At 42.2% G+C, this 24132-nt stretch overlaps 1 protein-coding gene across 1 annotated transcript; it reads right to left on the bottom strand.

The window, feature by feature from the left end:
- Positions 1–22820: 22820 nt before the first annotated feature.
- LOC117900574 (mitochondrial import inner membrane translocase subunit TIM50-A) lies at positions 22821–23922 on the bottom strand. Its single transcript, XM_034810984.1, has one exon. The coding sequence runs from the start codon at positions 23905–23907 to the stop codon at positions 22867–22869; it is 1041 nt and encodes a 346-aa protein (XP_034666875.1). The 5' UTR covers positions 23908–23922; the 3' UTR covers positions 22821–22866.
- Between the last annotated feature and the right edge of the window lie 210 nt (positions 23923–24132).

The raw sequence follows: 24132 nt of genomic DNA, 5'->3' as shown, positions 1-24132 counted from the left end.
CACAAAAATAATAATAAATATACAATAAATGCATAAAAAATTTAATTACATTATTATGCACATTAAAAAACGAGGAAGGACGTGTGAGACGCTTCTTACGCGTCACAGCGTTTATAGCCGTTGCTCAGTAGTACGTCTGTACCTTAGTGGTTTTTTTATACCCGGTACACGAAGAGTAAATGGGGTGTATTGTATTTGTTGAGCGCCTGGATCTCACAGACTATAAAAGCTAGAGCCACCAAATGTTGCATCCATATAGCTGTATGCTTACACTGTTACAAGTGTATTTCAAATTTTCGCCCCCGCAAATGGCGAAATAAGAGAAAACTAACGAGACGGAACGTGTGAGACGCTTCTTAAGCGTCTAAACTTTTATACCCGGTACTCAGTACCTACATCTACATCAATTCTCACGCCAACACGCTCTTTTATGCAACACTTGGTTAGAGATAGGGCTCTTATGTTCTCTGAGTACTAGGCGCTCATAGGGACGGACAGACGGACGGACGAACGGACGCACAGACAGACATGACTATATCGACTCGGTTATTGATGCTGATCAAGAATATATGTATGTATATAATTTATATTCCTTCTCTGAGTAACATACATCCACTTTTCCCCACAAATACAATACAAAAATTGGGTAATTTACTCTTCGAGTACCGGGCATTAAAACAGATAATAGAACACATTTCAATAATATGTATATATGTACATATATATATATATATATTTTTCTATGTATATAGAGTCTAGATAAAAGAGCCGGGAGAAGTTAAAAAAATAGATAAAAAAGCAAGTAACAGTACATACGTTATATAATGTTCTAAAAATCAAACACTTACCGGTCAAATTATAAGTCAAAGTAAATTTATTATATGCATTATATTTCTAGTGTTCGTTCGGCAAACAACTCTTTTTTGAGTTCAAAATTTTTAGTAACATTTGTACCTGGTCAATGCGGATTAAATTAAAAAAAAAAAAATCTTTTTGATATTATGTTGAAAGAGAATGTTTACGCTTTAACTAAATACTCTCTAAAATATGCGTGTCTTCATTATGATAAACAATTCGCCCCTACTCGGATAACCACAATAAATCCAACGCCAACGCAAAGCTGTGTTTCGAGGCTTAGCCTCGTCTGAGAGATCCAAGACCCCTTGGACTGTGGGATCGCAGTATGAGACAGACGATACAGTCGGACGACACACAGGCGGAGAAACAAGGAACAAGGGAAGGAACGCGAACTGGCTTAGCTTGAAGCGCATTTATTATTTGATTATAAACAGCAGCGAGCGATGTAGCAGCGGCGGTGTCGGTCGTGGCGGCGACGGCGAGTGTCGAGCGTGGCCATAAAAATCACCTACTGACAGATTTATTACACAGCGAGTTGTCGGGTGAGCATCCCAGACGGTGACTTGGATTGAGATTGGGGTTCGGGCTGGGGGCAACCTCTGGCCACGGCCAAAAACGACAATGAAGGCGCTTTGACAACAAACAGATACGCCAGCAGCAGCCCCCAACTCTCAGCACTCTCTGAAGCTTCAGCTTCAGCAGCAGCAGCTACTACGGGCATCCTGGTGCTGCTCTCATCATCGTCATCATCAGCAGCAATGCTGACAGCTACACGGCAACGCCATCAGTGTAATCAACTTCGTGTCGAGAGCGTGGAACCATGGAGGAGCAGCAGCAGCAGCAGCGTCGGTGGCAGCGGTGGCAGCGGTACGGCAGGCTACTCTGTTCGGTTCGCTTCGGTTTGGTTTCGCTTTATGGGTGGCATGTGAAGCTTCTCGGGCTAACTCCTGCCATCAGCCGCATCCTATCGCATCGCATCCCATTACTCCCTAACTCTTTGGCCTCATTAAGCAACATTAATTTCACAAAATAAAATAAAGGAACAAAATCATCTAATGATTGCTGCAGATCGAATAGGAATTACACTTCGATAGCAGAGAAAACTTGGATTTGCAGATGATTATAGAATGGAAATAAAAGTTCAGAGATGAGAATTTTTTGTACTAAAGGTATTTTTTGAGTGCAATATCCTTTGAAGAACTTAAATTTAAGACCCTAAGTCTGTGATAGAGTTCACTAGGATTAAAGTTTATATCAGAAATATGGGTCACTTGTAGATGGAGTCTTTATAGTTCCAACAAGTTTTTGGAAAGTTTTTGCCAAAACTTATAATTAAACATTTATGTAATTGAAAAATAGCTTTTATATTCAAGTAAACTTAGGTTTTTTTAAACTAAACAATAATTATACCCGGTACTCGAAGAGTAAATAGGGTATATTGTATTTGTGCGAATAACAGTTGTATGTAACGCACAGAAGGAAACGTTTCCGACCCCATAAAGTATATATATTCTTGATCAGCATCAATAGCCGAGTCTATGTCTGTCTGTCTGTCTGTCCGTCTGTCCGACCTGATGAGCACCTAGTACTCAGAGACTATAAGAGCTAGAGCCACAAAATTTTGCATCCAGACTTCTGTATGCTCACACTGTTACAAGTGTTTTTCAAAAAGTGTATTTCCCAAATCTACAATTTAGAAGATAACAGAAAACTAAAAACGCCATTCCGTAGGGAATGACCATATCTATCAGATCACCAAATTGGGATACGATTGGATCATTATTATAGCCACAATGAAGAAATTAATTTGCAGTGGCCAAACCCACCCCGTCCCGCAGCTTATAGCAGCACACTCTGCTTCGCGCTGTTTATGGCCTCTGCCCCTGACACGGCTCTGCCTCTGCCGCGACTCTGCCCTGACTCTGCAAAGTGTGTCTCTAGGGGAGGGTGGCGAGCTAAAGGAGCGTGTTGGCACTCTGCTTCGCGCAGTGTGCGGCTCTAGGGGAGGGCGGCGAGCTAAAAGAGCGTGTTGGCGTGAGAAGTGATGTAGGAAAAATGTAAAACTTAAAAGTTTGACAAAAAACAATAAGGTACAGATAAACTGCCTGAGTACCGGGTATAAAAGTTGTGACGCGTAAGAAGCGTCTCACAAGTCCCTCCTCGTTTTATGAAATAATGTTTACATACATAGGTAGCCTTAATCAAAGTGTTGATTAAAAAAATGATTGTAATATTTTGGAATTGTCATGATTTATAATAGAAGTTTATGTATAACCACATTCCAGGATGATCTTATGAAATATGATATGATTAAAAAGTCTAACTTAAGTAAGAGTTTCTTAATTGTATTTCAAAATAATTAAGCTTTACCAACACAAAAAAATATCCGATAATAAGCATCCAACACCATAATCGAGCCTTTTTACAACATGATGAGATTCCCAAATTACTCTTTCTGGCATAGAGCGTAAAGACATCCGACAATTTTCACTCACAATCAGCGTTGACCCTGGTCAAAACGAAGTCTCTGTCCTCACCCCCGTTTTTGTCCAATTCAATACTCATCAATGGCATTGGGTTGCGTTTGTTTAACTGCTGGCAAAAAAGTTTGTCCAGCATTCGTCTGTGGATCCTCCGACATGGTAATGCAGCAGCAACAGCAGCTGCTGCAGCAGCAGCGGCAGCAAGAGAAGCCATTGGAGACGTGAGCAAGTTGTGTTGAGAGAAAGATGGTAAGAGGGCATTGGAGGCATCCAATGGCATCCCAAAAGTGTCAAATTTGTTGTGTGATTTATGCAGTCAGTCGCATGATTTGTTTGCAGTCCGTCTACTTTTCGTGTTTATCTGCAGCACAAAAATATGAGAAAGATAAATTGATGGCGACACAGTCGACAGTCGGACAGCCGAGAAAGGATGGCAATCAGTACCCATTTTTTTTTGGCCAATTTTCACTTGCGAAACTTTTACTCCTGTCCATGGGATTGCTGGCTTTCATTCGTCACCTCGGCCGTATAGATTTCTCTCCTGCTGGTAAATTATTGAAATGTTTTTTGGCTTACAAGAAATGATGATGGCTATGCCGGGATATCTGCTAACAAGAGATCTTTCCGTGTTGTCTCCTTCCTTAGCTGAAAATATGAAAAACATACAAATTAATCATTAAAAGGGGTTATCTTTGGATTATTGGCCTTTAGGAGAATCTCTTAATGGAAAGGCAGAAGTTCAAGAGCTGGAAGCAACTAAAATTTCCTGACGACTTTCTTCTGTCTTTTTGTAAAATCAATCAAAAATCTTAAATAACTTGTTCATATTTTCTCATTTCCTTACACAATTTCCTTTTGTTGCACAAAAACACTCCGTGTAGTGCAGCAGACATTGCCAAATGGAGACCATAATAAAGCGCTAATAACCTCATTTGTATGTTCAGGCGCGCCATTAACTTTTCATTTAGCAAAAGCGTAAAGTTTCTTTTGTGGCCTTTCCTTTTGGCCATGTCCAAGCAGGCGGACTAGTCAACGATCCATCGTGTGGCTTACACGAGACGGAAGGTACGGGACGGGACACTCATGGCTCTGGCCATTACTTGCCTGAAACATGTTAATAATTTACAATTTGGTATTCATAAATAAAATGTCATCCTGGTGGTAGTACACCGACGCCACAGAGCTACAGGGGAGTGAGCCTTAGCCTCCGACCATGGCCAGAGTGTTCGCCGTTTGGATAATGAGAGAATGTTGATTGAGGTTATATTTCATGGCAAATGGTTTACACGCTGTTTGCCTGGCCTGCTGGCTAACTCGCTGCCTGGCTGGGAAAGTCGCAGTTGCACAGACGCACAAGCGCATGTTCCACTCTAGTCTCACCAGTTGGCTTGACGTTTGACACCGCAGCAGCATCAGCACAGTAATCCCCTGCGCCAGAGTCCGCAGTCTGCTTTGCTTGTTTCTTGCCTGCCTTCCGCTCTGATTAAATTCCAGCCATATATCGTCATTTATGGTAATTGTTGCCTGATCAATGCTGCTGAAATTCAGGCTGTTCTTAGTCAGAATTAATTGGCAGTGGCAGTGCAACTGCAAGAGAAGGAAAGTGCTTTGATTAGTTTCCTTGAATAAACTGAAATATCGCAAGAGTTATGCACCTTAAAGGGCCGCTGCTGAACCTGCTGCAAGTGTCAAAAGAAAGATGTATTCTCCATATCGATTGGCAGACTGTCAACGTTTTCTGGCCCCCAGTTGTTGACATTTAATTGCAAACAGATACATTTTGTCAGCGACTAGGAAGAAAGCGTAGCGTCGGCATCGGCGTCGTATCTGCATCTGTCTCTCCATATGAATCTCATTGCCATTTGCGCATCCGGCCGTGGCAGGAGAGATGCTGCCTGCTGCTGGCTAATTAAGTGGGTGACGCGAAATGGTAGATGGAGGATGCCTGACGACAGCCCAGCTCGGCTCTCTGTAGCTCTATGTGTATCTTTAGCTGTCTTCTTGTGCATCTGAGGCAGATACATTTTGGCGTGAGAAATGCGCATTTTCTGCCATTTAATGCCAATGCATTTCGAATGCAAACGCCATCAGTTTTCAATCACGCGCCCATCCTGTCACGCCTCTCCTCTATTCTTTTCTCCAGTGGCAGGGCTCCTTCAAAAGTTCCTCCTCGTCTTTTCCTTCCCTTTTTTTTGCTAGTGAAATTTACTTCGCACTTGTTGCAGCAGCTAAATCACTTGGCAACTTTTGCTGCTGCTGCTGCATCTTGAGCGCCCTGGCCCCCAAAGTGGTGTCAACAGCTTCTACATTCATCTCGCGCGCGCTGCCCTACCCACTGACTGATGAGTTACTCATCCGGAAATGTTTTTCCACAGACGAAAGTTCGCGGCAGGCAGCATCAGGCAGCAACAAAGCGTCTTTTGTCAACTGCCTGACAAATTGGGCTGCTACAAAAGATTCTTGGCGTGCCCCACACGGGCAACACTTGAAGAGTTTCCCTCTGCCTTTGTCTGCACTTAATGAAGAGGCCATCGCTTGCGTGTTCCTTCTAGAGAGAGAGGCAGAGAGAGAGAGAGACACGAATAAGTGACTGAAAATTTTTGAAATTAACTCGTTTAACATTTACCTGAGGCCTGGCCCAGTGTCAGAGACCAAACCACATGACGCCTCTTAACAATGCCAATGCGCAGGAATTTGCATTTGAATTGCTTACAAAATGTTTTTGGTGTGGTTTTTATATCCGGTACTCGAAGAGTAAATAGGGTGTATTGCATTTGTGGGGAATAACGGATGTACATATGTAACGCACAGAAGCAAACGTTTCCCCATAAAGTATACATATTCTTGATCAACATCAATAGCCGAGTTGATAGAGCCATGTCTGTCTGTACGTCTGTCCGTCCGTCTTGTTGAGCGCCTGGATCTCAGAGACTATGAAAGCGTAGTGATGTAGATAAAAGATGAAGAAAATATTAAAAATGTAACAAAAGCCGCTAAGGTACAGATGTAGCACTGAGTACCGGGTATAAAAGTTGTGGCGCGTAAGAAGCGTCTCACACGTCCCTTCCCGTTTTTTACAGGGACTGTGTTCTGTGATCAAAGCCACACGCTGGCAACAAGTGTTTTTATCCCTGTGCGCTAGAGTAGTCGTCGTGGGTGCCACCACACTGGGAACTCTTTTGCATATCGCAATAAGCAACTTGCAACGTGCAACGTGATTCGCGTCGTGTCTTCTGGCTGGCTGGCTGGCTTCAGGGAGGCGACAAATAGACTTGTTTGGCCAATTCCCCGACGCTAATGATGCATTTTCGATGATGCTTTTCGTGCGCATGCAAATTTATGGCACTGCCGCCGCCAGGCGGAACGTATTATACAAATATGATATTATGCTGCTGCTGCGGTGGTGGGGAAGGTGTGATTGGGGTGGACTATCAGTAACGTGGCGTGCGACATTTATGACACGCTCAGTTCCAGAACTACAGAGTGCAGACTGCAAGTGACGTAGACTGCTCCACGATGAACGTAACATAATACGGCTCATCATCTGCCAGCGTTGTTTGTACCTAACCTCATCAGTTTCAGCCTCCTGCGAGTCGCGAGTTTGTCGCCAGCAACCAGCGCTATGTGCCTTGGGGCTCCTGTCGCATAATCATGCACCATCAACATCACCTTTGCGGTTGCCTGGCTCAGGGGGCTCAGGCCCAGATTCAGAAAGCAAGCTTCACATCATCACAGGGAATGCATTTTCGCAGCGCTTTATGTTACTTCTCGCTTCTGGTTGCATTCCGCCCGGCTGAGTTTATTTTCTTTGCCAATTGGTTAGAATTACCTTTTATATTGTGAGCGCTTGGAATTCTTAAATTTGTTTGACCTAAATTCTTAAAATTTTCCGGAAATACGGGATTGATTGAGATGAACGTTCGAACGATAGTTGTACATACATATGTACATACATACAATATGCGATACATCAATACGACCTGAGCAATTAAATAGTTAAATCGAAACAGTAATTGAATAATTACAGGCTAAAAATTATTTTAAAAAACTTAAAAACGAAAAGGTCGGACGCTTCTTACGCGTCGAAACTTGAATACCCGGTACTCAGGCAGTACCTTCTTCTGTACCTTTTTGTTTTTTTCAAATTTTTACATGTTAAATTTTGTCTACATCTGTCATCTATATCTACATCACTTCTCACTCCAACACGCTCTTTTATCTCGTCCCCCTCCTCTAGAGCCGCACTGCAAATTACGCACTGCAGAGGCACTGCAGAGGCAAAGGCGGCAAAGGTAGAATTAGAGAAAGTGCAAAAAACAAAAAAAGGTGCTGGAAGGTGATGTGATAGATATAGTCCTTCCCTACGGAATGGCGTCTTTAGTTTTCTTTTATCTTCAAAATTGTGGCTCTGGGAGATTTATTATTTCTCAAATATCTCAAAAAAAGTCGCGGTAAAAGTGAGTGTGTAGGAAAAGGTGAAGTGAAACGAAAATACTATAATTAAATATCGCGGCTATATCCGCACCACATTTCGCTCAATGCCGTCCTCTGCTTTTCTGATTTATGATTAAGCAACAAGAACAGCCCGCCAGTTGATGCGTTCCGTCTACTTCGTCACTCGGCCATATGAATGGATGTTCATCCCATGTCATATTCTCGGATGGAAAAGACGAACTGCTGACAGGTGGCAAGATCTAATTGGGCTTCTTAATTTTCTGACACTCGGTTTGGTCGCATCATGTGATTTACATATGTACATAGTAGATCTGCCATCATATTGGGGCCGCCTGGCGATGCCGCCTCGACAGGCAGAGTGGGATTTAGTAAAATGCCCCAAAAGGCCGACAATTGCCTGGGGGGCGGCGAAGGGACCGGGACACATGAGATGAGGATCTGCTGCGATTGAAAGAATTCCGCGGAATCGCCAGTTTTTCCCCGCCGCTTGTCAGTTCTCTCCGATCATGGTGACAGGCCTTTGCGGCTGGCCTATTGCATTGCTCGGGGATGAGGCAGCAATTGGCAAGAGGCGACTGAGCATATTGGACAACCACGCGTTCATCATCATAATCATCATAATTCGTTGCCAAAACAAACTCGGAGGAGACGCATAAATCCGAAGAAACATTGGCGGAAAAAGTGTTCACCGTACAGTGTGACGCAAGTGTTGTTTGCGATGGGACGGCAGTGTAATCTTGATGGTTAATGAGTGTTTAACGCTCACAGAGGTTGAAAGAATGTTAAATGTCGTGCAGAGCTCTGTTAAATGCCCCCTGTTACTTCAGTAACATAGCAAAAAAAAAAAATATAACCCAATTAATTGTCATCACTTATGTACTCTTTGAATCTCTGCTCAAAACTCCTGTCAACCCTACACCTCTGTGTGAAGTACCTAATATTAATATCAGTACCACTGTAGCCAGAGAGGAGGAGCGAGCATCCATCGCCTTGGCCTGGCCTCTCATCAGCCCGGCTAAATTCCCGACCAAGGCGAGAGCAACGACAACGAAGACGATGCTGAAGACGACGTTGATGCTGAAGCTTGTCACTTGTCAGTTGTTTGTCATCTGACATACATGTGAGTGATATATAAACACGCACGGAACGGCGGCGCGACTCTCTGGTCCATGTCCAAAGCCATTCGAGTATTATCCATACCATCCGCAGTGGCGGAACCAGAGGCAGTAGATGTGGTTGTGACAGTAGCTGCCGGCTGCGGCTGTGTATCTGTGGCAGGGGCACTTAGTCCGAAAATTCTCGCGTACTTAGCGGCATGTACACTATACTTTTTGGGGCCAACTTTCTGTTCTGTTTCAATGTTTTGCTTGTTTTTTGTCAGCGAAATTTATTGCTTCATTTGTTTCGGCCCAGTACCTCCTCGGATGGGGTTTTAGTTTTTCGGTTGATTTTTTTTTCATCATATTTTTCACCTTGTCAGTGATATATCATCGGGCAAGTTGTAGCCACAGCAGAGCATCCGCTGCTGCTACTGCTGAGATCCCCCATGAAAGCGAAAAATGACATTGAAGAACTATGCATCACCTAGAGATCAATTGGCTCTTCCTTTCAAGATTCGTTTTGGGGACAAATCAATCAACTTGAGGCATCCTCCTCCCATACATATGTCTGCAGACAGACTCTGAATCGTTCGCCATCTATATTTGTTTTGGTACAATGTCGCGCAAACGGAAAGCATTGGCCAAGATTTATATGCAGAATTGTGTCCACGTGTATTTACATATATAAACTATGAACCGAACTGAGGGCTATCCGCTAAAATTTTGATGTAATTTGATGGATTGTCAACCAAGCTTTTTGTGGGTCAAAAAACACGTGCCTATGCCATCTGTTATCCGTGTGGTGAGGGGTAAGAGCACCACTTTTATGACAGGACGAAACGGAGAGAATACGAAACGTCACGTAATTTTGATTGGCGAAACAGGCCAGGCAACAGAAGACGACACACGGAAGAAAAGGAGCAGGGGCACAAAACTTTACGACGACATCGACTTCGGACGGAAAACTTTTTTTGCAATGCATTTTGCACGCAGTTCTCGTTTGTACGTGTACAAGTTATTTAATCTCATCTGTCCATCAATCTGTCCATCAATTTGCCAGTCAGTCAGTCAGTCATCCAGTTGGTACACCCATACCCCTGCTGCTCCTCTTCTGGTGCTGCATTTTGTTGGACTCTCTATGCAACCGACCGATGGCTGTCCATCATTTTGTCTGCTCTATAAATTTTCTATTTTAAATTGACAGGCGACTCGTCTTAAAACTGCAAACTAAATCGTAACCCAAGCTAGGTCCTTTCCTCCATTCTCTACAAATGATGGACGGATACCCATCAGGATAGCAGGAGGGAACTTGTTGGGTCGCTCGCTCGAATGACTGACTGACGGACTGACAGCCTGTCTGGGCAAATGAGTGAATGAGTTGGACAGATTGACGTACTACCCCTCACCGCACTGACTCTGTCTTCCCATCTATTTACTGCTTGAATTTGAGTTTTTGGCCAGTCAAAAAAACGCAAAAGGGTTTCTACCAATTGGCATGTTGCATTCAATTAAACGTGCAAGGACGTCTTCTTCGAGCAGACAACAGCCCCCCTTACAGGTTTAAATAATTGAATTTTAAGTTAAAAATTGTTACATTTCTATTGGCGTTTAAAATGCGTAATAAGTAATAAATATAGATAATTCTTTGGCTCTGAAGCTGTTTGTACCAGAAAATAGAATGTTCCTCGAGCATTTCTTTAATTTTCTGTAATTGCCATCCTTTGGACATTTATGACTCTTTCTCTCTTTAAACTAGAATTCATCTGTGGAATCCCTTGTTTTCCTGTCCTTAACTCTTCTTCTGAAGCCCATCCTTTGTCAAAGCATTCTGCTCTCCTGCTTAATCCTGCCTCCAGACACAAAAACACTGGTCCATCTTTCTACCTTTCTGTCAACCATCCACCAATCTTTTGTAAGAGCAGCAATTATTTGGTCGACTTGAACGCAACACTAAACAGTTTATTGGACCTGCTTGCGCTCTCCTTTGGTTACTTCTTGGACTTTTACTGATTTTTCAGTTGTGAAGACGGCGCCGGTCGTCGCGTCCTGTTGAAAATTTATGCAACCTGCTGCCTGTGGATAGGGGGACAGGACTTCCAACAAAAAGTTAAAATTGTCTGTTTACTTTAAAAATTATATTCACTTGACTGAAAAATCATTATCCCTAAGGTACCCGCAGCAGCAGAACACACAGGAGCGAACTTACGGGAGTATGTGTGCGTGAGTGTGGAGAGGAAAGTTCATGGCCCGTTGTGTCCCCACGTCCTTTGTCCTGTGTCTGTCAACTGTTGGACATGCGTTTGGGCCCAGGGACAACCAAAGGTTGTGCGGTGTTCTGTATGTGTATGTGTGTGTTGCATGAAAGGATAGAAACCTGTCTCTGACAAGTCATCGTCAGCTGTCAACTTATTCTTTTGAAGTGTATTTAGTTGTGTTGCGTCGTAGCGTCCTTTCCCTCAGACAGGGGGATGACTGGGTTAGAAAGGACTTTCGACTGGTCAACTCATCGAGCCAGCCAACACGTCCCCTGGACCTTCATTCTGATGGAATGACTGAAAGATTGAATGTTGAGCTTGTGGTAAACTCGCCTTCTCTCTCACTCTCACTCTCTCTCTCTCTCTCTCTCTCTCTCTCTCCCTCTATCTCTCTCTCCCTCTCTCTCTCTCTCTCTGTGTAGGATGATGCTGTTGACACTGACACGTAATATTAAAGTAATGGTTCAGTTAATATCCAGCAACTGGAGAAAGTGTAAACCATGTCCAATAAACAGGAGTGGAGGGCGCTCCAACTACTTCTCGTTTGTGCCACAAAAAGAGTGAAAGAGTGAACCTAAACCAAAAACCAAAAAAATTATAAGTGTTTCGACAATTTGAGGACATTTCCTTCACAATTTCCTTTAAATTTATGATTGATGGCCTACTGTCAGTTTAGAAAGATCTTCACAATTTGTATTGTTATTTCTGTACCTTTTCCATTAATTTCTGTTGCTGGACTAGGACCCGCAGCTGAAAAAGCAACATTTCAATTATCTACAAATGTTAAGGAACTTTTTCCTGCAACTAGACGGAAATTTACATGGAAAAGCGGACGAAGTTCGTCAAAACCTAAAACTCAAAAGTGACGAGCTCTGGCGACCCCTTCATCAGGACAACGCCATAAAAAAAAACAATATTAAAAGGCAAGCGAGAAAAGTCCACAGAACGTAGGAGGATGAGGTAGGAAATGACCAAGAACTGGTAGGCAGAAGGGGGTAGGGGAAAAGGCCAAGCGCTGGACTGAGTGGAAGGATGTGCCGACGAAGTACGAGCACAAGATGGAAAAATGGAAGCATAAGGAAAAAGGACAATATTGGACAAGCCTTGAGTCGACCCGCCGCACACATGCAGCACAGGCAAAGGCTAACGAGTGGTGGCATAGGAGAAGGTTCAGGAAGGGGGCAGGAGGAAGGAATAGACATCCTCTCTGACGAGAAATGAAGCGACAGAGGCGAAGTCGGACCGACAATAGCAGCAGCAGACGTTGGTTTGACTTGAGATTGAGTTGATGACGAGAAAGATGACAAGTTGAAAATATTTCTAATGATGGACCTTTTCTTAAGCACAAAGGACATTCAGGCAGCCTCTCCACACACATAGAAACGTTACCAATAGTAGAAGAGTATGCGCATGTACATATACATATGTACATATATCTGAACAGATGTACATAAAAGCCTAGTACTCAGATCGGAAAAAAAACTTGCTAGCAAAATTTGCAATATATTTTGCTAGCAGCAGAGTGTGACCAGAGGTGAAACGACAAATTTATAATGGAAGTAAATTCAATATAATCTCATTTATCTATAATTATTGTTTCCTTTTTTGCCGTTTGATGGCCTTAAGCTCGTTTAGAAGCACGGTGGTCATTTATCTTTCAACTTCAGAGGCATTGTTGCCTCCAAATACTATCGTCTGACTTTCTAGATTATTTCGGCCTGTTTTTTTTGTCGATCTGAGTACTGGCTGGCGTACAGCCGCTAGAAAGTAACTAGTGCGCACAAAAATTTCTTATCGGTTCCATACGAAAATCATCCCTGATTTTTTTAGCGGCCCCTTTTTTTCGATTTGAGTACTAGGCTTTCCTGGAAAAACAGCTAAAAAATACCAGCAAAATATAATTAGTGAATTTTCAGAAAATTTCTGATTGATTAGCCACCAACAATTCTAGAAAAATGCCAGAAAAGCATCATCTTGAATCACCATACGGCTTTACCCTACTAAGGGTAAGAGCAACAGCAAACTAGAAGCATAAAAAGTTAAGTAAAGGAAAGTACAGAAAGTCTGACGGCCGAGCGACCAGCCCAGTCTCTCGTCTGAGGCGGGGGACACCTCACTCTGAAGCATGAGAAATTACAAAGTTACTCGCTCGCTCGCCTTCAGTTGTCAATCCGTTGAAGGATCTTTGTTATCTGTTTCACTGCACATGCGGGCGGGGCAAGGCGGTATGCCCACCCGCACTCTCACCATAAGACCCAAGGCAAGGCGGCATTTGGTTTGACGAAGTCGCAAGAGATGTGCAAGATGATGTCGCCGAGTGGATAGATAAAGGATTTTGTGATAAATGAAAAGCAAGTGGCGTATGAAACAAAAAAACCCAAAGAAAAGGATGTATGTATATGTGTGTGCCTTGGAGACCTGCCATGCTGCCATCCTGCCAGCTTTCGTGTAGTGTCCTTCTGGCCCCGACATCTCGTGCTGACAGCTTCGTCAACGACAGAGCTCTGGCGCTCACTTTACTTTGATGCGTCTTTGTCTCGCTCTATGTCTCTGTTAGAGTGTCTTTTTTCCAGTTTGCTCTAGTTCTTGTGGTGGCTAGGAGTAAGGGTAGATTGACCACCATACATAACAATGCATTGGAACCTGCATATTGACTGTGTTGGTTTAATTCGAGTGCTGGGAAAATTAGTCGATCAATTAGCGGAAACGTTTTTAATGCATTTCGTTCTGTTTTTAAAGATTCACAGAACGACATTTCTTTGAAAGCTAGCAGGGTCCTATTGACCATACGTATATCGAGAAATAGATTTATTTAAATAATAAATTATTCATTATACATATCTATCGGAAAATATCAAGGAAACGATTTCAAGAGGTAAACTATATCATTAGTTGTTTTTCAGTCCAAAACAATTGTTATATATTTACATAAGTATGTACATATGTACATACATAAATTGAAAGCTTCTTAAATGCACAAAAACGAACGACATTTACAGATGAAAATCCCGGGCATCTTTAATTATTATTTTCATTTGTCTTGCCTCGAATTTTTCCATTGAGCAGAGGAAAAACCCATCACGACGGAAGTCTGAAGAGTCTCGTCGAAGCCTTCAAATGTGTCTACGACACGCGATGAAAAGTTCCGGTTGCATTCTCATCCTTCTACCCGGAATTTTTACCCACTCTCTCACAATTTTCCCATGCTTTTCTATTGTCTAATGCTATTTTCTTTTGCATTTTGCCTATACCTTGGAGAATTTTTCACGCCTTCGTTCGAGACATTTTTCGTAGTCTTCGTAGTCATTGTCGTCGTCGGCGGCGGTTTTCTTAATTTCTGATTGAACTTTTCTGTTGACGGAATTGAGACACCATTACCCTCCACTTCCTTCCTTTTAGTCTGGCTGGGGCACAATTGTTTAAATGAGAATTTGTGGAAAACAGATGTGTTATTCCTCGACTGTTCCTCGCACTGCCAGAACATGGCAATTTTCTGGAAAATCCGCAAAGAGACAAAATTGTCTGACTCTCATTCCTCCTTTGCATTTTATGGAAAAAATTAATGCTTGTAGAGACTCAATTCTGGCCACATTTTGAGCATTTATGCAAAATAAGTTCAATCACCTTTCGCTCAATCAGACAGGACTCAGACGCTGGTTTTTAGATCCGGGTTTACGGGCTTGGATTGGGATTCGGGGTCTAGACTTCGGTCTAGATTTCGGTATAAATAAAACAAATAACAAGCAGGAAAGGAGTTTTGGGGATCGAAGGTTTTTTACACTTAAAGAGAAAAATAAAGCCAAATTAATAAATCATATGAAATAAAGTTGAAAAAAACTCTAATATACAACTCAAAAAAAAAATTAAAAATTAAAATAAAATAAATAGAAACGAGTAAGAACGTCTGTGAAACGCTTCGTACGCGTCAAAACTTTTATACCCGGTACTCAGTCAGTACGTCAACGGCCTACAGACGTAGGCAGTGTTTGCCACATGTCTCCCCTTTCTATACATCTGATAAAAATCATAATACCCTCCCGCAAAAAGGTATCAACAACAGAAGGCAGTGTGGCATCTCTCGTCAATTTTTGTTCTCAGGAGCACTTTCAATTTATTTTACTAACCCCACCCACCAGCCGCACCACACACCACCCAACAAGGAACCAAACCAAACAATCAACCCATGCATCCACCCAATCCACCTACTTCTCTTATTTACCCTTTTGCCGCTGTCACAATCTGCAAACATCCATCTGGCTGATGGTCAGAGTCGGTCCCGTCCCGCCCGAGTGGGTCTCTGGCTGGTCAGTGCTCTGTCAGAGTGCGGAGCGTAACGAGAGTTCGTCTCTGGTTTTTGCCTAGGGACCCTCCTGAAGGATTTTCAATCGAATCTGTCAAATATCAGAGAACCTTCAATCAAAATGAAAAGCTTGGCTTCTCATTTTTCTTTTGATGCTATTCCCCGGCGATGGCGATGACGATGATGATGGGGAAGATACTGTTGTTGGATTGGCAGATGATGAAATCACCTTTTACCTCCCAACTCTTCGTTGACTCTCTCCCATCCATCGGATGCGACAATGGACGTGGCTGACAAGAAGCGTACAAATCGTCACAGACACAGAAGGACCCTTCACAAACACCCACATACACAGACTCATACTCGTGGAAAATGCAAGGATAAATCATTGATGGCCACTCAGTGGATGGCTAGAAAGAGAGAAAGTGTTCCAGAACACGGTGTCAACCTTAGATATATCATATTTTCAATTTATTTTTGCAATTTATTCTAACTATGCGGAAGAAAAAAAAGGAAAAACTGTTTCTCGCTGAAAAAACTAGACGGGGAAATGAGATTTGTGGAGTCAGAGATATTTTAGTATTCCTGAGACTAAGTATTTTTGGTTATTTAGAGGGAAAATTAATAAGAAAATGTGTGGGAAAACTTTAAATTTGGAGTATTTTTCTGGAATTATTTCTAACGTTTTTTATATGGTATATTGTATTCTTGAATTAAAAAGTTAACACACAGAAGGATGAGTTTCCGATCCTATGAAGTATACATATGTATTTATTCTTGATCATTATCCAGTCCTGATGAGCGCTTCACCTACGAACTGGTCCATAACATATTGCCAAGAGAATGCAGTTAGTCTGTGAGGATATAAGTTCTTTAAAAATAGTATATACGTCGTATACAAGGCGTATACAAGCCTCAGAGTCAGCTCTTCAATTAATTTGGTTATCCCATTTTATACTAGAAAACCAAGGAATTGGATAGTAAAATAACTGATGTGATAATAGGAAAGGTTGCTGTCGACTATCGCCTATAGGGCACACCTCCTTAAAAACAAGTACGTCTTTGACTTTAACTCCATGCTGGTAAAAGTGTTACAAAAATACAATATACTTTTAGATAATATCTCCTTTCCTAAATATCTGTGTTGTAAATTCAGGGAGTTATCTTTTCAGGTATTTTTCTATCTCAAATATTTTCTCTTATTTTGTTACGAATATCTCACATCTGTTCTCAATTTTTAACTGTCATTGTTGGATTTCTGATTGAAAAACAGTCAAGATACAAAGTATGTCTGAGATAAACTATTAATATCTTGGCCACAAATTCAACTTACGATCAATAATCAATTTGTTGCTTTTCCGTTTTTTGCATCGACGATCTCAACGAAACGAAACGATCGTTCAGGTTGACTCCAGTGGCCCCCATTCGTTAGGATCGATCGGTGGAACGGTCCCAACTCCTCCTCCACTGCCATATTTTTTATTTTGTTTATTTGCAATGCCGCAATGCCAATTCGCAAACGAAACCCTAAATTCTTGACATTGCCGGAGGTAAGTTTTGATTTCCAGTTTCCAGAGACGTGGATGTGAATGTGGATGGGGTTTTGGTTTTTTCTGTCTGCGGAAATTGAAATTTGCTTACAAAGTGAAGGCGGATCGATTGCAGGCAACATAGATACATGCACACAAAAAAACACACGCGAGAGGGCCAGAAGACGCTTGGTTATCTTACCACAATTGACAGGCAGCGATAGTACTCGTACCACCTCTTGCCTTTTGAAGATATACATTCGTACCACTTGCCACACACACACTCACCTCGTGCTGCCTTCCTCCTTTGGGTTTGCCTTCGATTGGGTGCCATTTTTATTGTTGGCATTATTATCGTCACATGTCGCTCACTAATTGATTTTTCTTGTCGCCTGCCTTCCTCGTCTTTGCAGTCGTCGATCGTCGCCGCTGGATCGCTGAATGATTGCTGTGTGGCTGAAACTCTGGCTTTTTGCAAATTTTGTGCACACACATGACACTAACCTGCCGACGACAGCGACAGCCAACAACATCAGCCAGGCACTGCCACAATGTGTCAAGCAGTGGTTGCATTTATAAATTTCAATTTGATCACTCGCGAGGGTCTGGCAACACACACTCACTCCTTCGATCGATATCCCCCGATTTCCCTCTCGTTTTTTTCGCGTTTGTAGCTTGTTTGTATTTGACATTTTGTCACTTAATTTGTTGTTGGAGCTGCCGATGCTGTCGCTGACTGTTGCTGCCACAGGTTGTGGCGGTTTAGTGCGACTGGGCCTTCGACTGAGGACTGGGGTTTGTTGTGGCCCGATCGTAGATAGGGCTCCGACTTTAATTGGACTTAACAGAAACTGGAGACCCCAATTCCAAGAGGCATGCAACAGCCTTCCAGCTGGTCCTGCTGCTGCTGCTGTAGCTGCTGTTATGGGGAATGTCTAATTTTCTGTCCAATTGTCCCGACTGTCTGTTTGTTCGGTTTGTGGTGTGGTGTTTGTCTCTCTTTGTAGGAATCACAGCGGTAGTGATTGCAGCTTGATTGTAGACCAACTCTGATCCTGAGAACTGATCAGTCTTTGACATGGACTTCTCTGCAGCTGAACAGATCGTGAGAAAGAAAACTTTTGTTAGTATGTGCCAATGACAGAAATATATGTAAAGTTGTTCGGCAGGCTGTATTTTTTTTGTATTAGCATTTATAGACATTTTTTTAAACTAGTGAAGGCAAATACCAAGAATATCGAGGAGATATAGTAATAGATTTTAGGAATCGATGGGAAATTCTTAAGTTCTGTTAAAGGAAAGCTGCAAAAAAAAAAGATAATAGATATAACTGATCAGTACTCAGGATCAGAGTTGGTCTACAATCAAGCTGGATATCTATTATCTTTTTTATACCCGGTACTCGAAGAGTAAATAGGGTATATTGTATTTGTGCGAATAACGGTTGTATGTAACGCACAGAAGGAAACGTCTCCGACCCCATAAAGTATATATATTCTTGATCAGCATCAATAGCCGAGTCGATTGAGCCATGTCTGTCTGTCCGTCCGTCCGTCTGTCCGTGTGTCCGTCCGTGTGTCCGTCCGTGTGTCCGTCCGTCTTGTTGAGCGCCTGGATCTCAGAGACCATAAAAGCTAGAGCCACTAAATTTTGCATCCATACTTTTGTAGGCTCACACTGTCACAAGTGTATTTCAAAAATGAGCCCCGCCCCCTTCCGCCCCCGCAAAAGGGCGAAAGCCTCCCAAATCTACAATTTTGAAGATAAAAGAAAAGCCAGAATGAAGAAATTAATGAGCAGTGGCCAAACCCACCCCGTCCCGCAGTTTATATATTTTTTTTTTCACATTTTCTCATTCACACTCTGCTTCTGCTGTGTGCGGTCACTGCCTTTGCCGTGAGTCAGCAGTGTGTGGGTCCAGGGAAGGGGAGCGAGCTAAAGGAGCGAGTTGTTGTAAGTTTTATTTTGTAATATTTGTATCTATTTTGAAACTATCGAGTTTAATATCTGTTATTTATTTTATTTTTAGGCATTTTTGTATAGTGTTTTTCCATATGATCATTCGTTAGTTTTCTTCTAAAAATCGTTTTCGTCTCCATTCTTGCTGTTCCTCTTTTTTTAAACTTTAAAGCTTTCCTTTCAAAAGCCACTGCCCCATCAGTGCAATACCTTGCCCATGATTGATGTTCCGCTTGAAAAACTGTGTAGTCCAAACTCTTTTTGTTGCATACATGTCTTTGCCAAAACACCTGCGTCTTTATTTTACGTTATTGTAGCATATAGTCGCTCATATATTTCATTGATAGCCGATTCCCCGATGCTGCGCTGACGACAGCGACACTCATTCCACTCATATGCCCCCGTTGCGACGTTGTCGCTTGTTCGGCGCTCGTTTTTACACATTTCTCAGACGTCACGAAATCTCCTGGCCCAAGCCCCCTCAACTCCCAACCAAAGTACTAAACCAAAACTAAAGCAATGCATGGCAATGGCGATGGCGAAGCAACGGTCGTTGGCCTGGGCATCCCATTTGAGATCGGGGACGATTTACCGATGCTTGGGATGCGGGTACTACAGGTCTTTGGTGACTTATGTTTGGCTTCCGCTGCAGCCGGTACATCCATCATCTATCAAAGGTGAATTCATCTGCGTCAAGGCGGCCAGGGAACAGGCTAGTGGCAAGGGCAGGGCAGCGTCAGTGGAATGTGCACTGAATGTGCGGCAAATAATATTTATGAATATATTGCATGTACGAACGGGTCGAACCCCATCGATGGCTCTTCAAATGCTGGAGTTGTCTAGCTTTTGAGGGAAAAATCAAAGAGCTGTGATAGAAATCGATAATAAGTCGATAGATGTAGAGTTTTTAATGCATTGTTAAAAATCGAAAGTGTTTCAGTTTCAATTACTTCTTTCTCAGAACTTTTAAAATTAAGCTACTCGACACGATTGTGCCGCTTTGATCCAGACCAACTGTTTATGATAGATATGGGGCTTAGAATAATAATTTTTTTCTATCGCAGAACTTTTTTTTTAAGAATTTTTAAAATCTATTTTTTTGCCTGCATCTATAAAGTGTACCCAAACACTTTGGGGTTGTAGCTTACCATTTGGGAAATATTAAGCTTTGAAATGCCAAAATTTTGATTTTTGTGAGGTATTTTATACGAAATTTTGACTTCAAAAACTAGGGTATAGTAAAAAAGAAAAATGATGTGTCCATTTTTTTTTATGAATAGGTGCATTAATTAGGCGTCCTGTAAGGTATTGCTCATCAAAATCCATTGAGAGACGGATTAGCTAAAATCCTAAACTATGTCGGTATTTAACAGAAAAATACGGGTTTCTTTGAGATTTTAGGTCTGGTTGAACAATTTTAGCTCATCCGTCTCTCCATAGATTTTAATAAGCAATAGAAATATAATTCTTAAAAAAAATTTAAAGCCCTCTGGTTCGAAGCGGGAAAAAAAAGTTGGATTTTGTCGAGCAGTGTTTTCGACAATTTTCGATAAATACCCATAGACCTTAATAGAATACAAAGTTGATCTTACCGTTTTGATAAATAGACTTTCAAATTACTATTGATATAATTTTAGGCTTTTCGTCGTCCACTTAAGTCTCTAAAACTAATAAATAATTAACATTTTCGTTAAAATAGCCTCTGGCAACCCTGCTTCACCGCTGCCTTTCTGCATTGATTTCATGCCCAAGCAACTTTTCCAACCATCACCTGGTCGCGCACTTTAGGAAACGGAGAATGGAGCAGACCGAAACCTCTGATGGAGGAGCATATTTTGTCAGACGGACAGCCCAACGACGGGGAAGATCATGTGCAGCCGGCTGCAAGAAATTTCAGATTTATTATGGCACTTGCCATTATTTATGATTTGTGCAAAATGTAGTCGTACATCACAGTCAATGACTGTGTGACATTATCCCATTTTTCGATACGAAAGCTTGGCCAGAAATAATTCTAGTTGAAATGCGCCGGCGATTGTTGGGGGTGGGCGACATTCAAGTCAGAGAAAAGACATCAACGTGGCTTCAATTGCATTGCCATCGAAACGAATTCAAAGCGAACAAACAATTTTCTATTGCATTATACTCCGCACTCAAATCGCACAAACATTCAGATATACATATGTATATGTATATGCCCGTTGTGGATGCAAGTTTTCTCTCCCATAATCATAAAATGACTTGGAACGGAGAAAGGCCAAAAAACAGCCAACCAAAGCAACCAGCCAGCAGCCAGTAGAAAGCAGGAGCAGAAGTTCCAGCGACAGATTTATGCACTTGAGAAAAGCTTTTGCTTCGTTGCATTGCCTCCTGCCTATGTGTGTGTGTCAGAGTGTGGCGGCTTCTCCTTCGTGAGTCCTGTGCCTCGTTCTCAGGGGCCATTCCATTGCTGAAAATGTGACGGCGACGCAATCGCATGGATTTAGTTGCAATTATTTTTAATGTTGTTTACTTACTCTCCAATTGACGATGCCAATAACTGTTTTAAAAACTTTTCGTCCCAAATCGAAGCGTTCTCTCGTCTTCTGTAACGCCAGAAATATTATTCCAAACAATTGGTTACACAGAGGAAGTTTGTCAGAAAAACGTTCATTAGAACATTTACTCGGTAAAAATGTTTTAATATCTTCGGAAATGTGTTAGAGGTTCACGTAGTTTCTTCATTCGCCTCCTTAAGTTGTTCTAAATAATCGATTACTCAGATAGTAAGATAAGAATTCCAGTGAAATACATCGATAAATCATTCTGGCTATAATAATGATCCAAATTTGATAGATCTGATTATCTGATAGAAATGGTCACTTCCTATGCAATTGCATTTTTAGTTTTCTCTTATCTTCAAAATTGTGGATACAGCAGCTTTTCTACCTTTGCGTGGGCGGAACTGGGCGTGCCGAAATTCAGATATACTCTTGTAACAGTGCAGCTCTTCGATCTAACGGCGTTCCTGGAACCATGTAAACGATGTGCGGCAGATCTTGAAATATTACAGCCGCTTTGATGATCCCATCGAGCAGTTCAGGGAGACGGATAGACGGACAGACAGACATGGTTATATTGTAGAGTTGGGTAAACATTGTTCACTTTAGTAAAGAAGCACAGTTGCTCACTTTTAAGTGCGTGAACAAACTCACTCAGTTGTTCAGTTGTTCAGATGGATTCGATGACTCTTTAAATAAGTTTTCGTACTCCTCCCACAAGTCATTATTTCCAGTTTCCTCCTCCCCACGTTTCGTTCAGAGTTTTAAGTTTCCGTTGGGAAGTCAAAATTATTTTCAATCACTTTGGTTTTGAAAGATCCAATGGCTGCCTCCAAACTAATCATTGATCGAAAAAAGCGACCTTTAAAACGAGGATTCAAACTTGTGCTTCCTGCTTACAAATTATTGATTTTAAAGTCTTTGAATCTGTTCGCCATTTCAACTTGCAGCTACTCAAAAACCAACGCAACCGATTCACTTGCAGAATTGATAGAAACCCTTTCCATTTTCAAAAGTAATTAGTTGATGAGAACAATGACTCTTGAAAGAGTAACTTTTTCTCCGACGATATTTCAACTGTTACATGATAAAAAGGTGTTAGTACAGGCAACCAATCTTCAATTATTTTCCAGTCTTCGTGGTTATATTGTTCGTAATTCCTCGCCCTCTACTATGTATATCGACTCGGCTATTGTTGCTGATCAAGAATATATTTACTTTATGTGGTCGGAAATGTTTCCATCTGTGCGTTACATACATCACCCTTCCACCACAAATACAATTTACCATATTTACTCTTTGAGTAGATAATTATCGATAATAACACAATATATTTCACTATTTCAGATTTCATAACACAATATATTTCATTATTATCGACAAGTTTCTATTTCTCGGTACCTCTGGCATATTGTCCCAGCAGGCTGGCCGTCCAGTTTCGTTGGATCTGCATGGCCTTTCGTTTGGTCTTCTCCTCAATCTCAAGAAGTCTCCGTTGATTTTCCCTGAACTGCTCGATTGGATCATCAAAGCGGCTGTAATATTTCAAGATCTCCCGCACATCGTTTACATGGTGTTCGGCGAGGAGTTCCAGGAACGCCGTCAGATCGAAGAGCTGCACATCGTCATCGTTGCCCAGCCAGCGGGTCATGACGAAGGTATTGTTTGGATGTTGGGGCGTGGCATTTCGATCCCAGTCCACGACCACAACGCGGCTCAGATTCCTGTTGAGATTGTTTAGGTTCTTCACGTGCTGCCCCTCCACCAGCTCAGTGTCACCGCGCACCACGCGATAGCAGATGTAGCCATAGGGATCTAGGGCATCCAGCAGGGGAAAAGCGGTCATGCCCTGCTCCGAGGTGTAGACCACGATCTCAAAGTGTTTGCTGCACTTGCGCAGAAAGAAGTCGACGCCGGGGCGCTTCTTGAAGCGCCATCCCGTCTGGTAGGTCCAATCTAGATGCACCAGGATGTCCTTGATCTCTAGGACCAGGGTATACGGTGGTTGGATATAGGGCGGCGGCAGTGTGTCCGGCAGCAGCTTCTCTGGCAGAGGCTCCTCCAGCATTTTCTGATAATACTGCAGCGAGTGCCACATCCGCTCCAGATACTCCCGGGCCCAAGGCAAGCCACTGAACTCATCTTCTATGGAGAGACCATGCTGATCCACCTCTGGCTTTCCCAGCTCGTAGATGGCCCAGAGCACGACACTGCAGAAGCCTCCAACCACCAGACTGCAGACTGAGATTCTCCTGATCCTCCTGAAGTTATATAGATCTTTGCTTGCATTGGAACTGCTTGTGTATTTGAGTTTCCAAAGCGAACTTTCCTTTGTAACTTTCTTGTGGGTGATGCTTTTACCACTGGAGGAGTCACTACAGCTCCGGGAAATGTTGGATGTTCTCATCCATAAACGAACCCCTCGCATACACAGACATCCATAGCCAGCCATAATCTGGAAAATATGAAATTGTTTAGCTAATTTTCTTTTCAGATTTATCTGAAAGATAAATCTGAATTTTGTTTTTATACCCGGTACTCGAAGAGTAAATACAGTATATTGTGTTTGTGGGGAATAAAGGTTGTATGTAACGGACAGAAGGAAACGTTTCCGACCCCAAAAAGTATATATATTCTTGATCAGCATCAATAG

Source organism: Drosophila subobscura, chromosome U (assembly GCF_008121235.1).
Source record: "Drosophila subobscura isolate 14011-0131.10 chromosome U, UCBerk_Dsub_1.0, whole genome shotgun sequence".
NCBI classification, from domain to species: domain Eukaryota; kingdom Metazoa; phylum Arthropoda; class Insecta; order Diptera; family Drosophilidae; genus Drosophila; species Drosophila subobscura.
Note: the sequence above shows the minus strand (reverse complement) of the source record. Positions and strands in the feature narration are given on the sequence as shown.

What these genes read in the sequence shown, in the direction of transcription:
- LOC117900574 (XM_034810984.1), bottom strand. Translation starts at nt 23,907, where the DNA reads ATGCGAGGGGTTCGTTTATGGATGAGAACATCCAACATTTCCCGGAGC.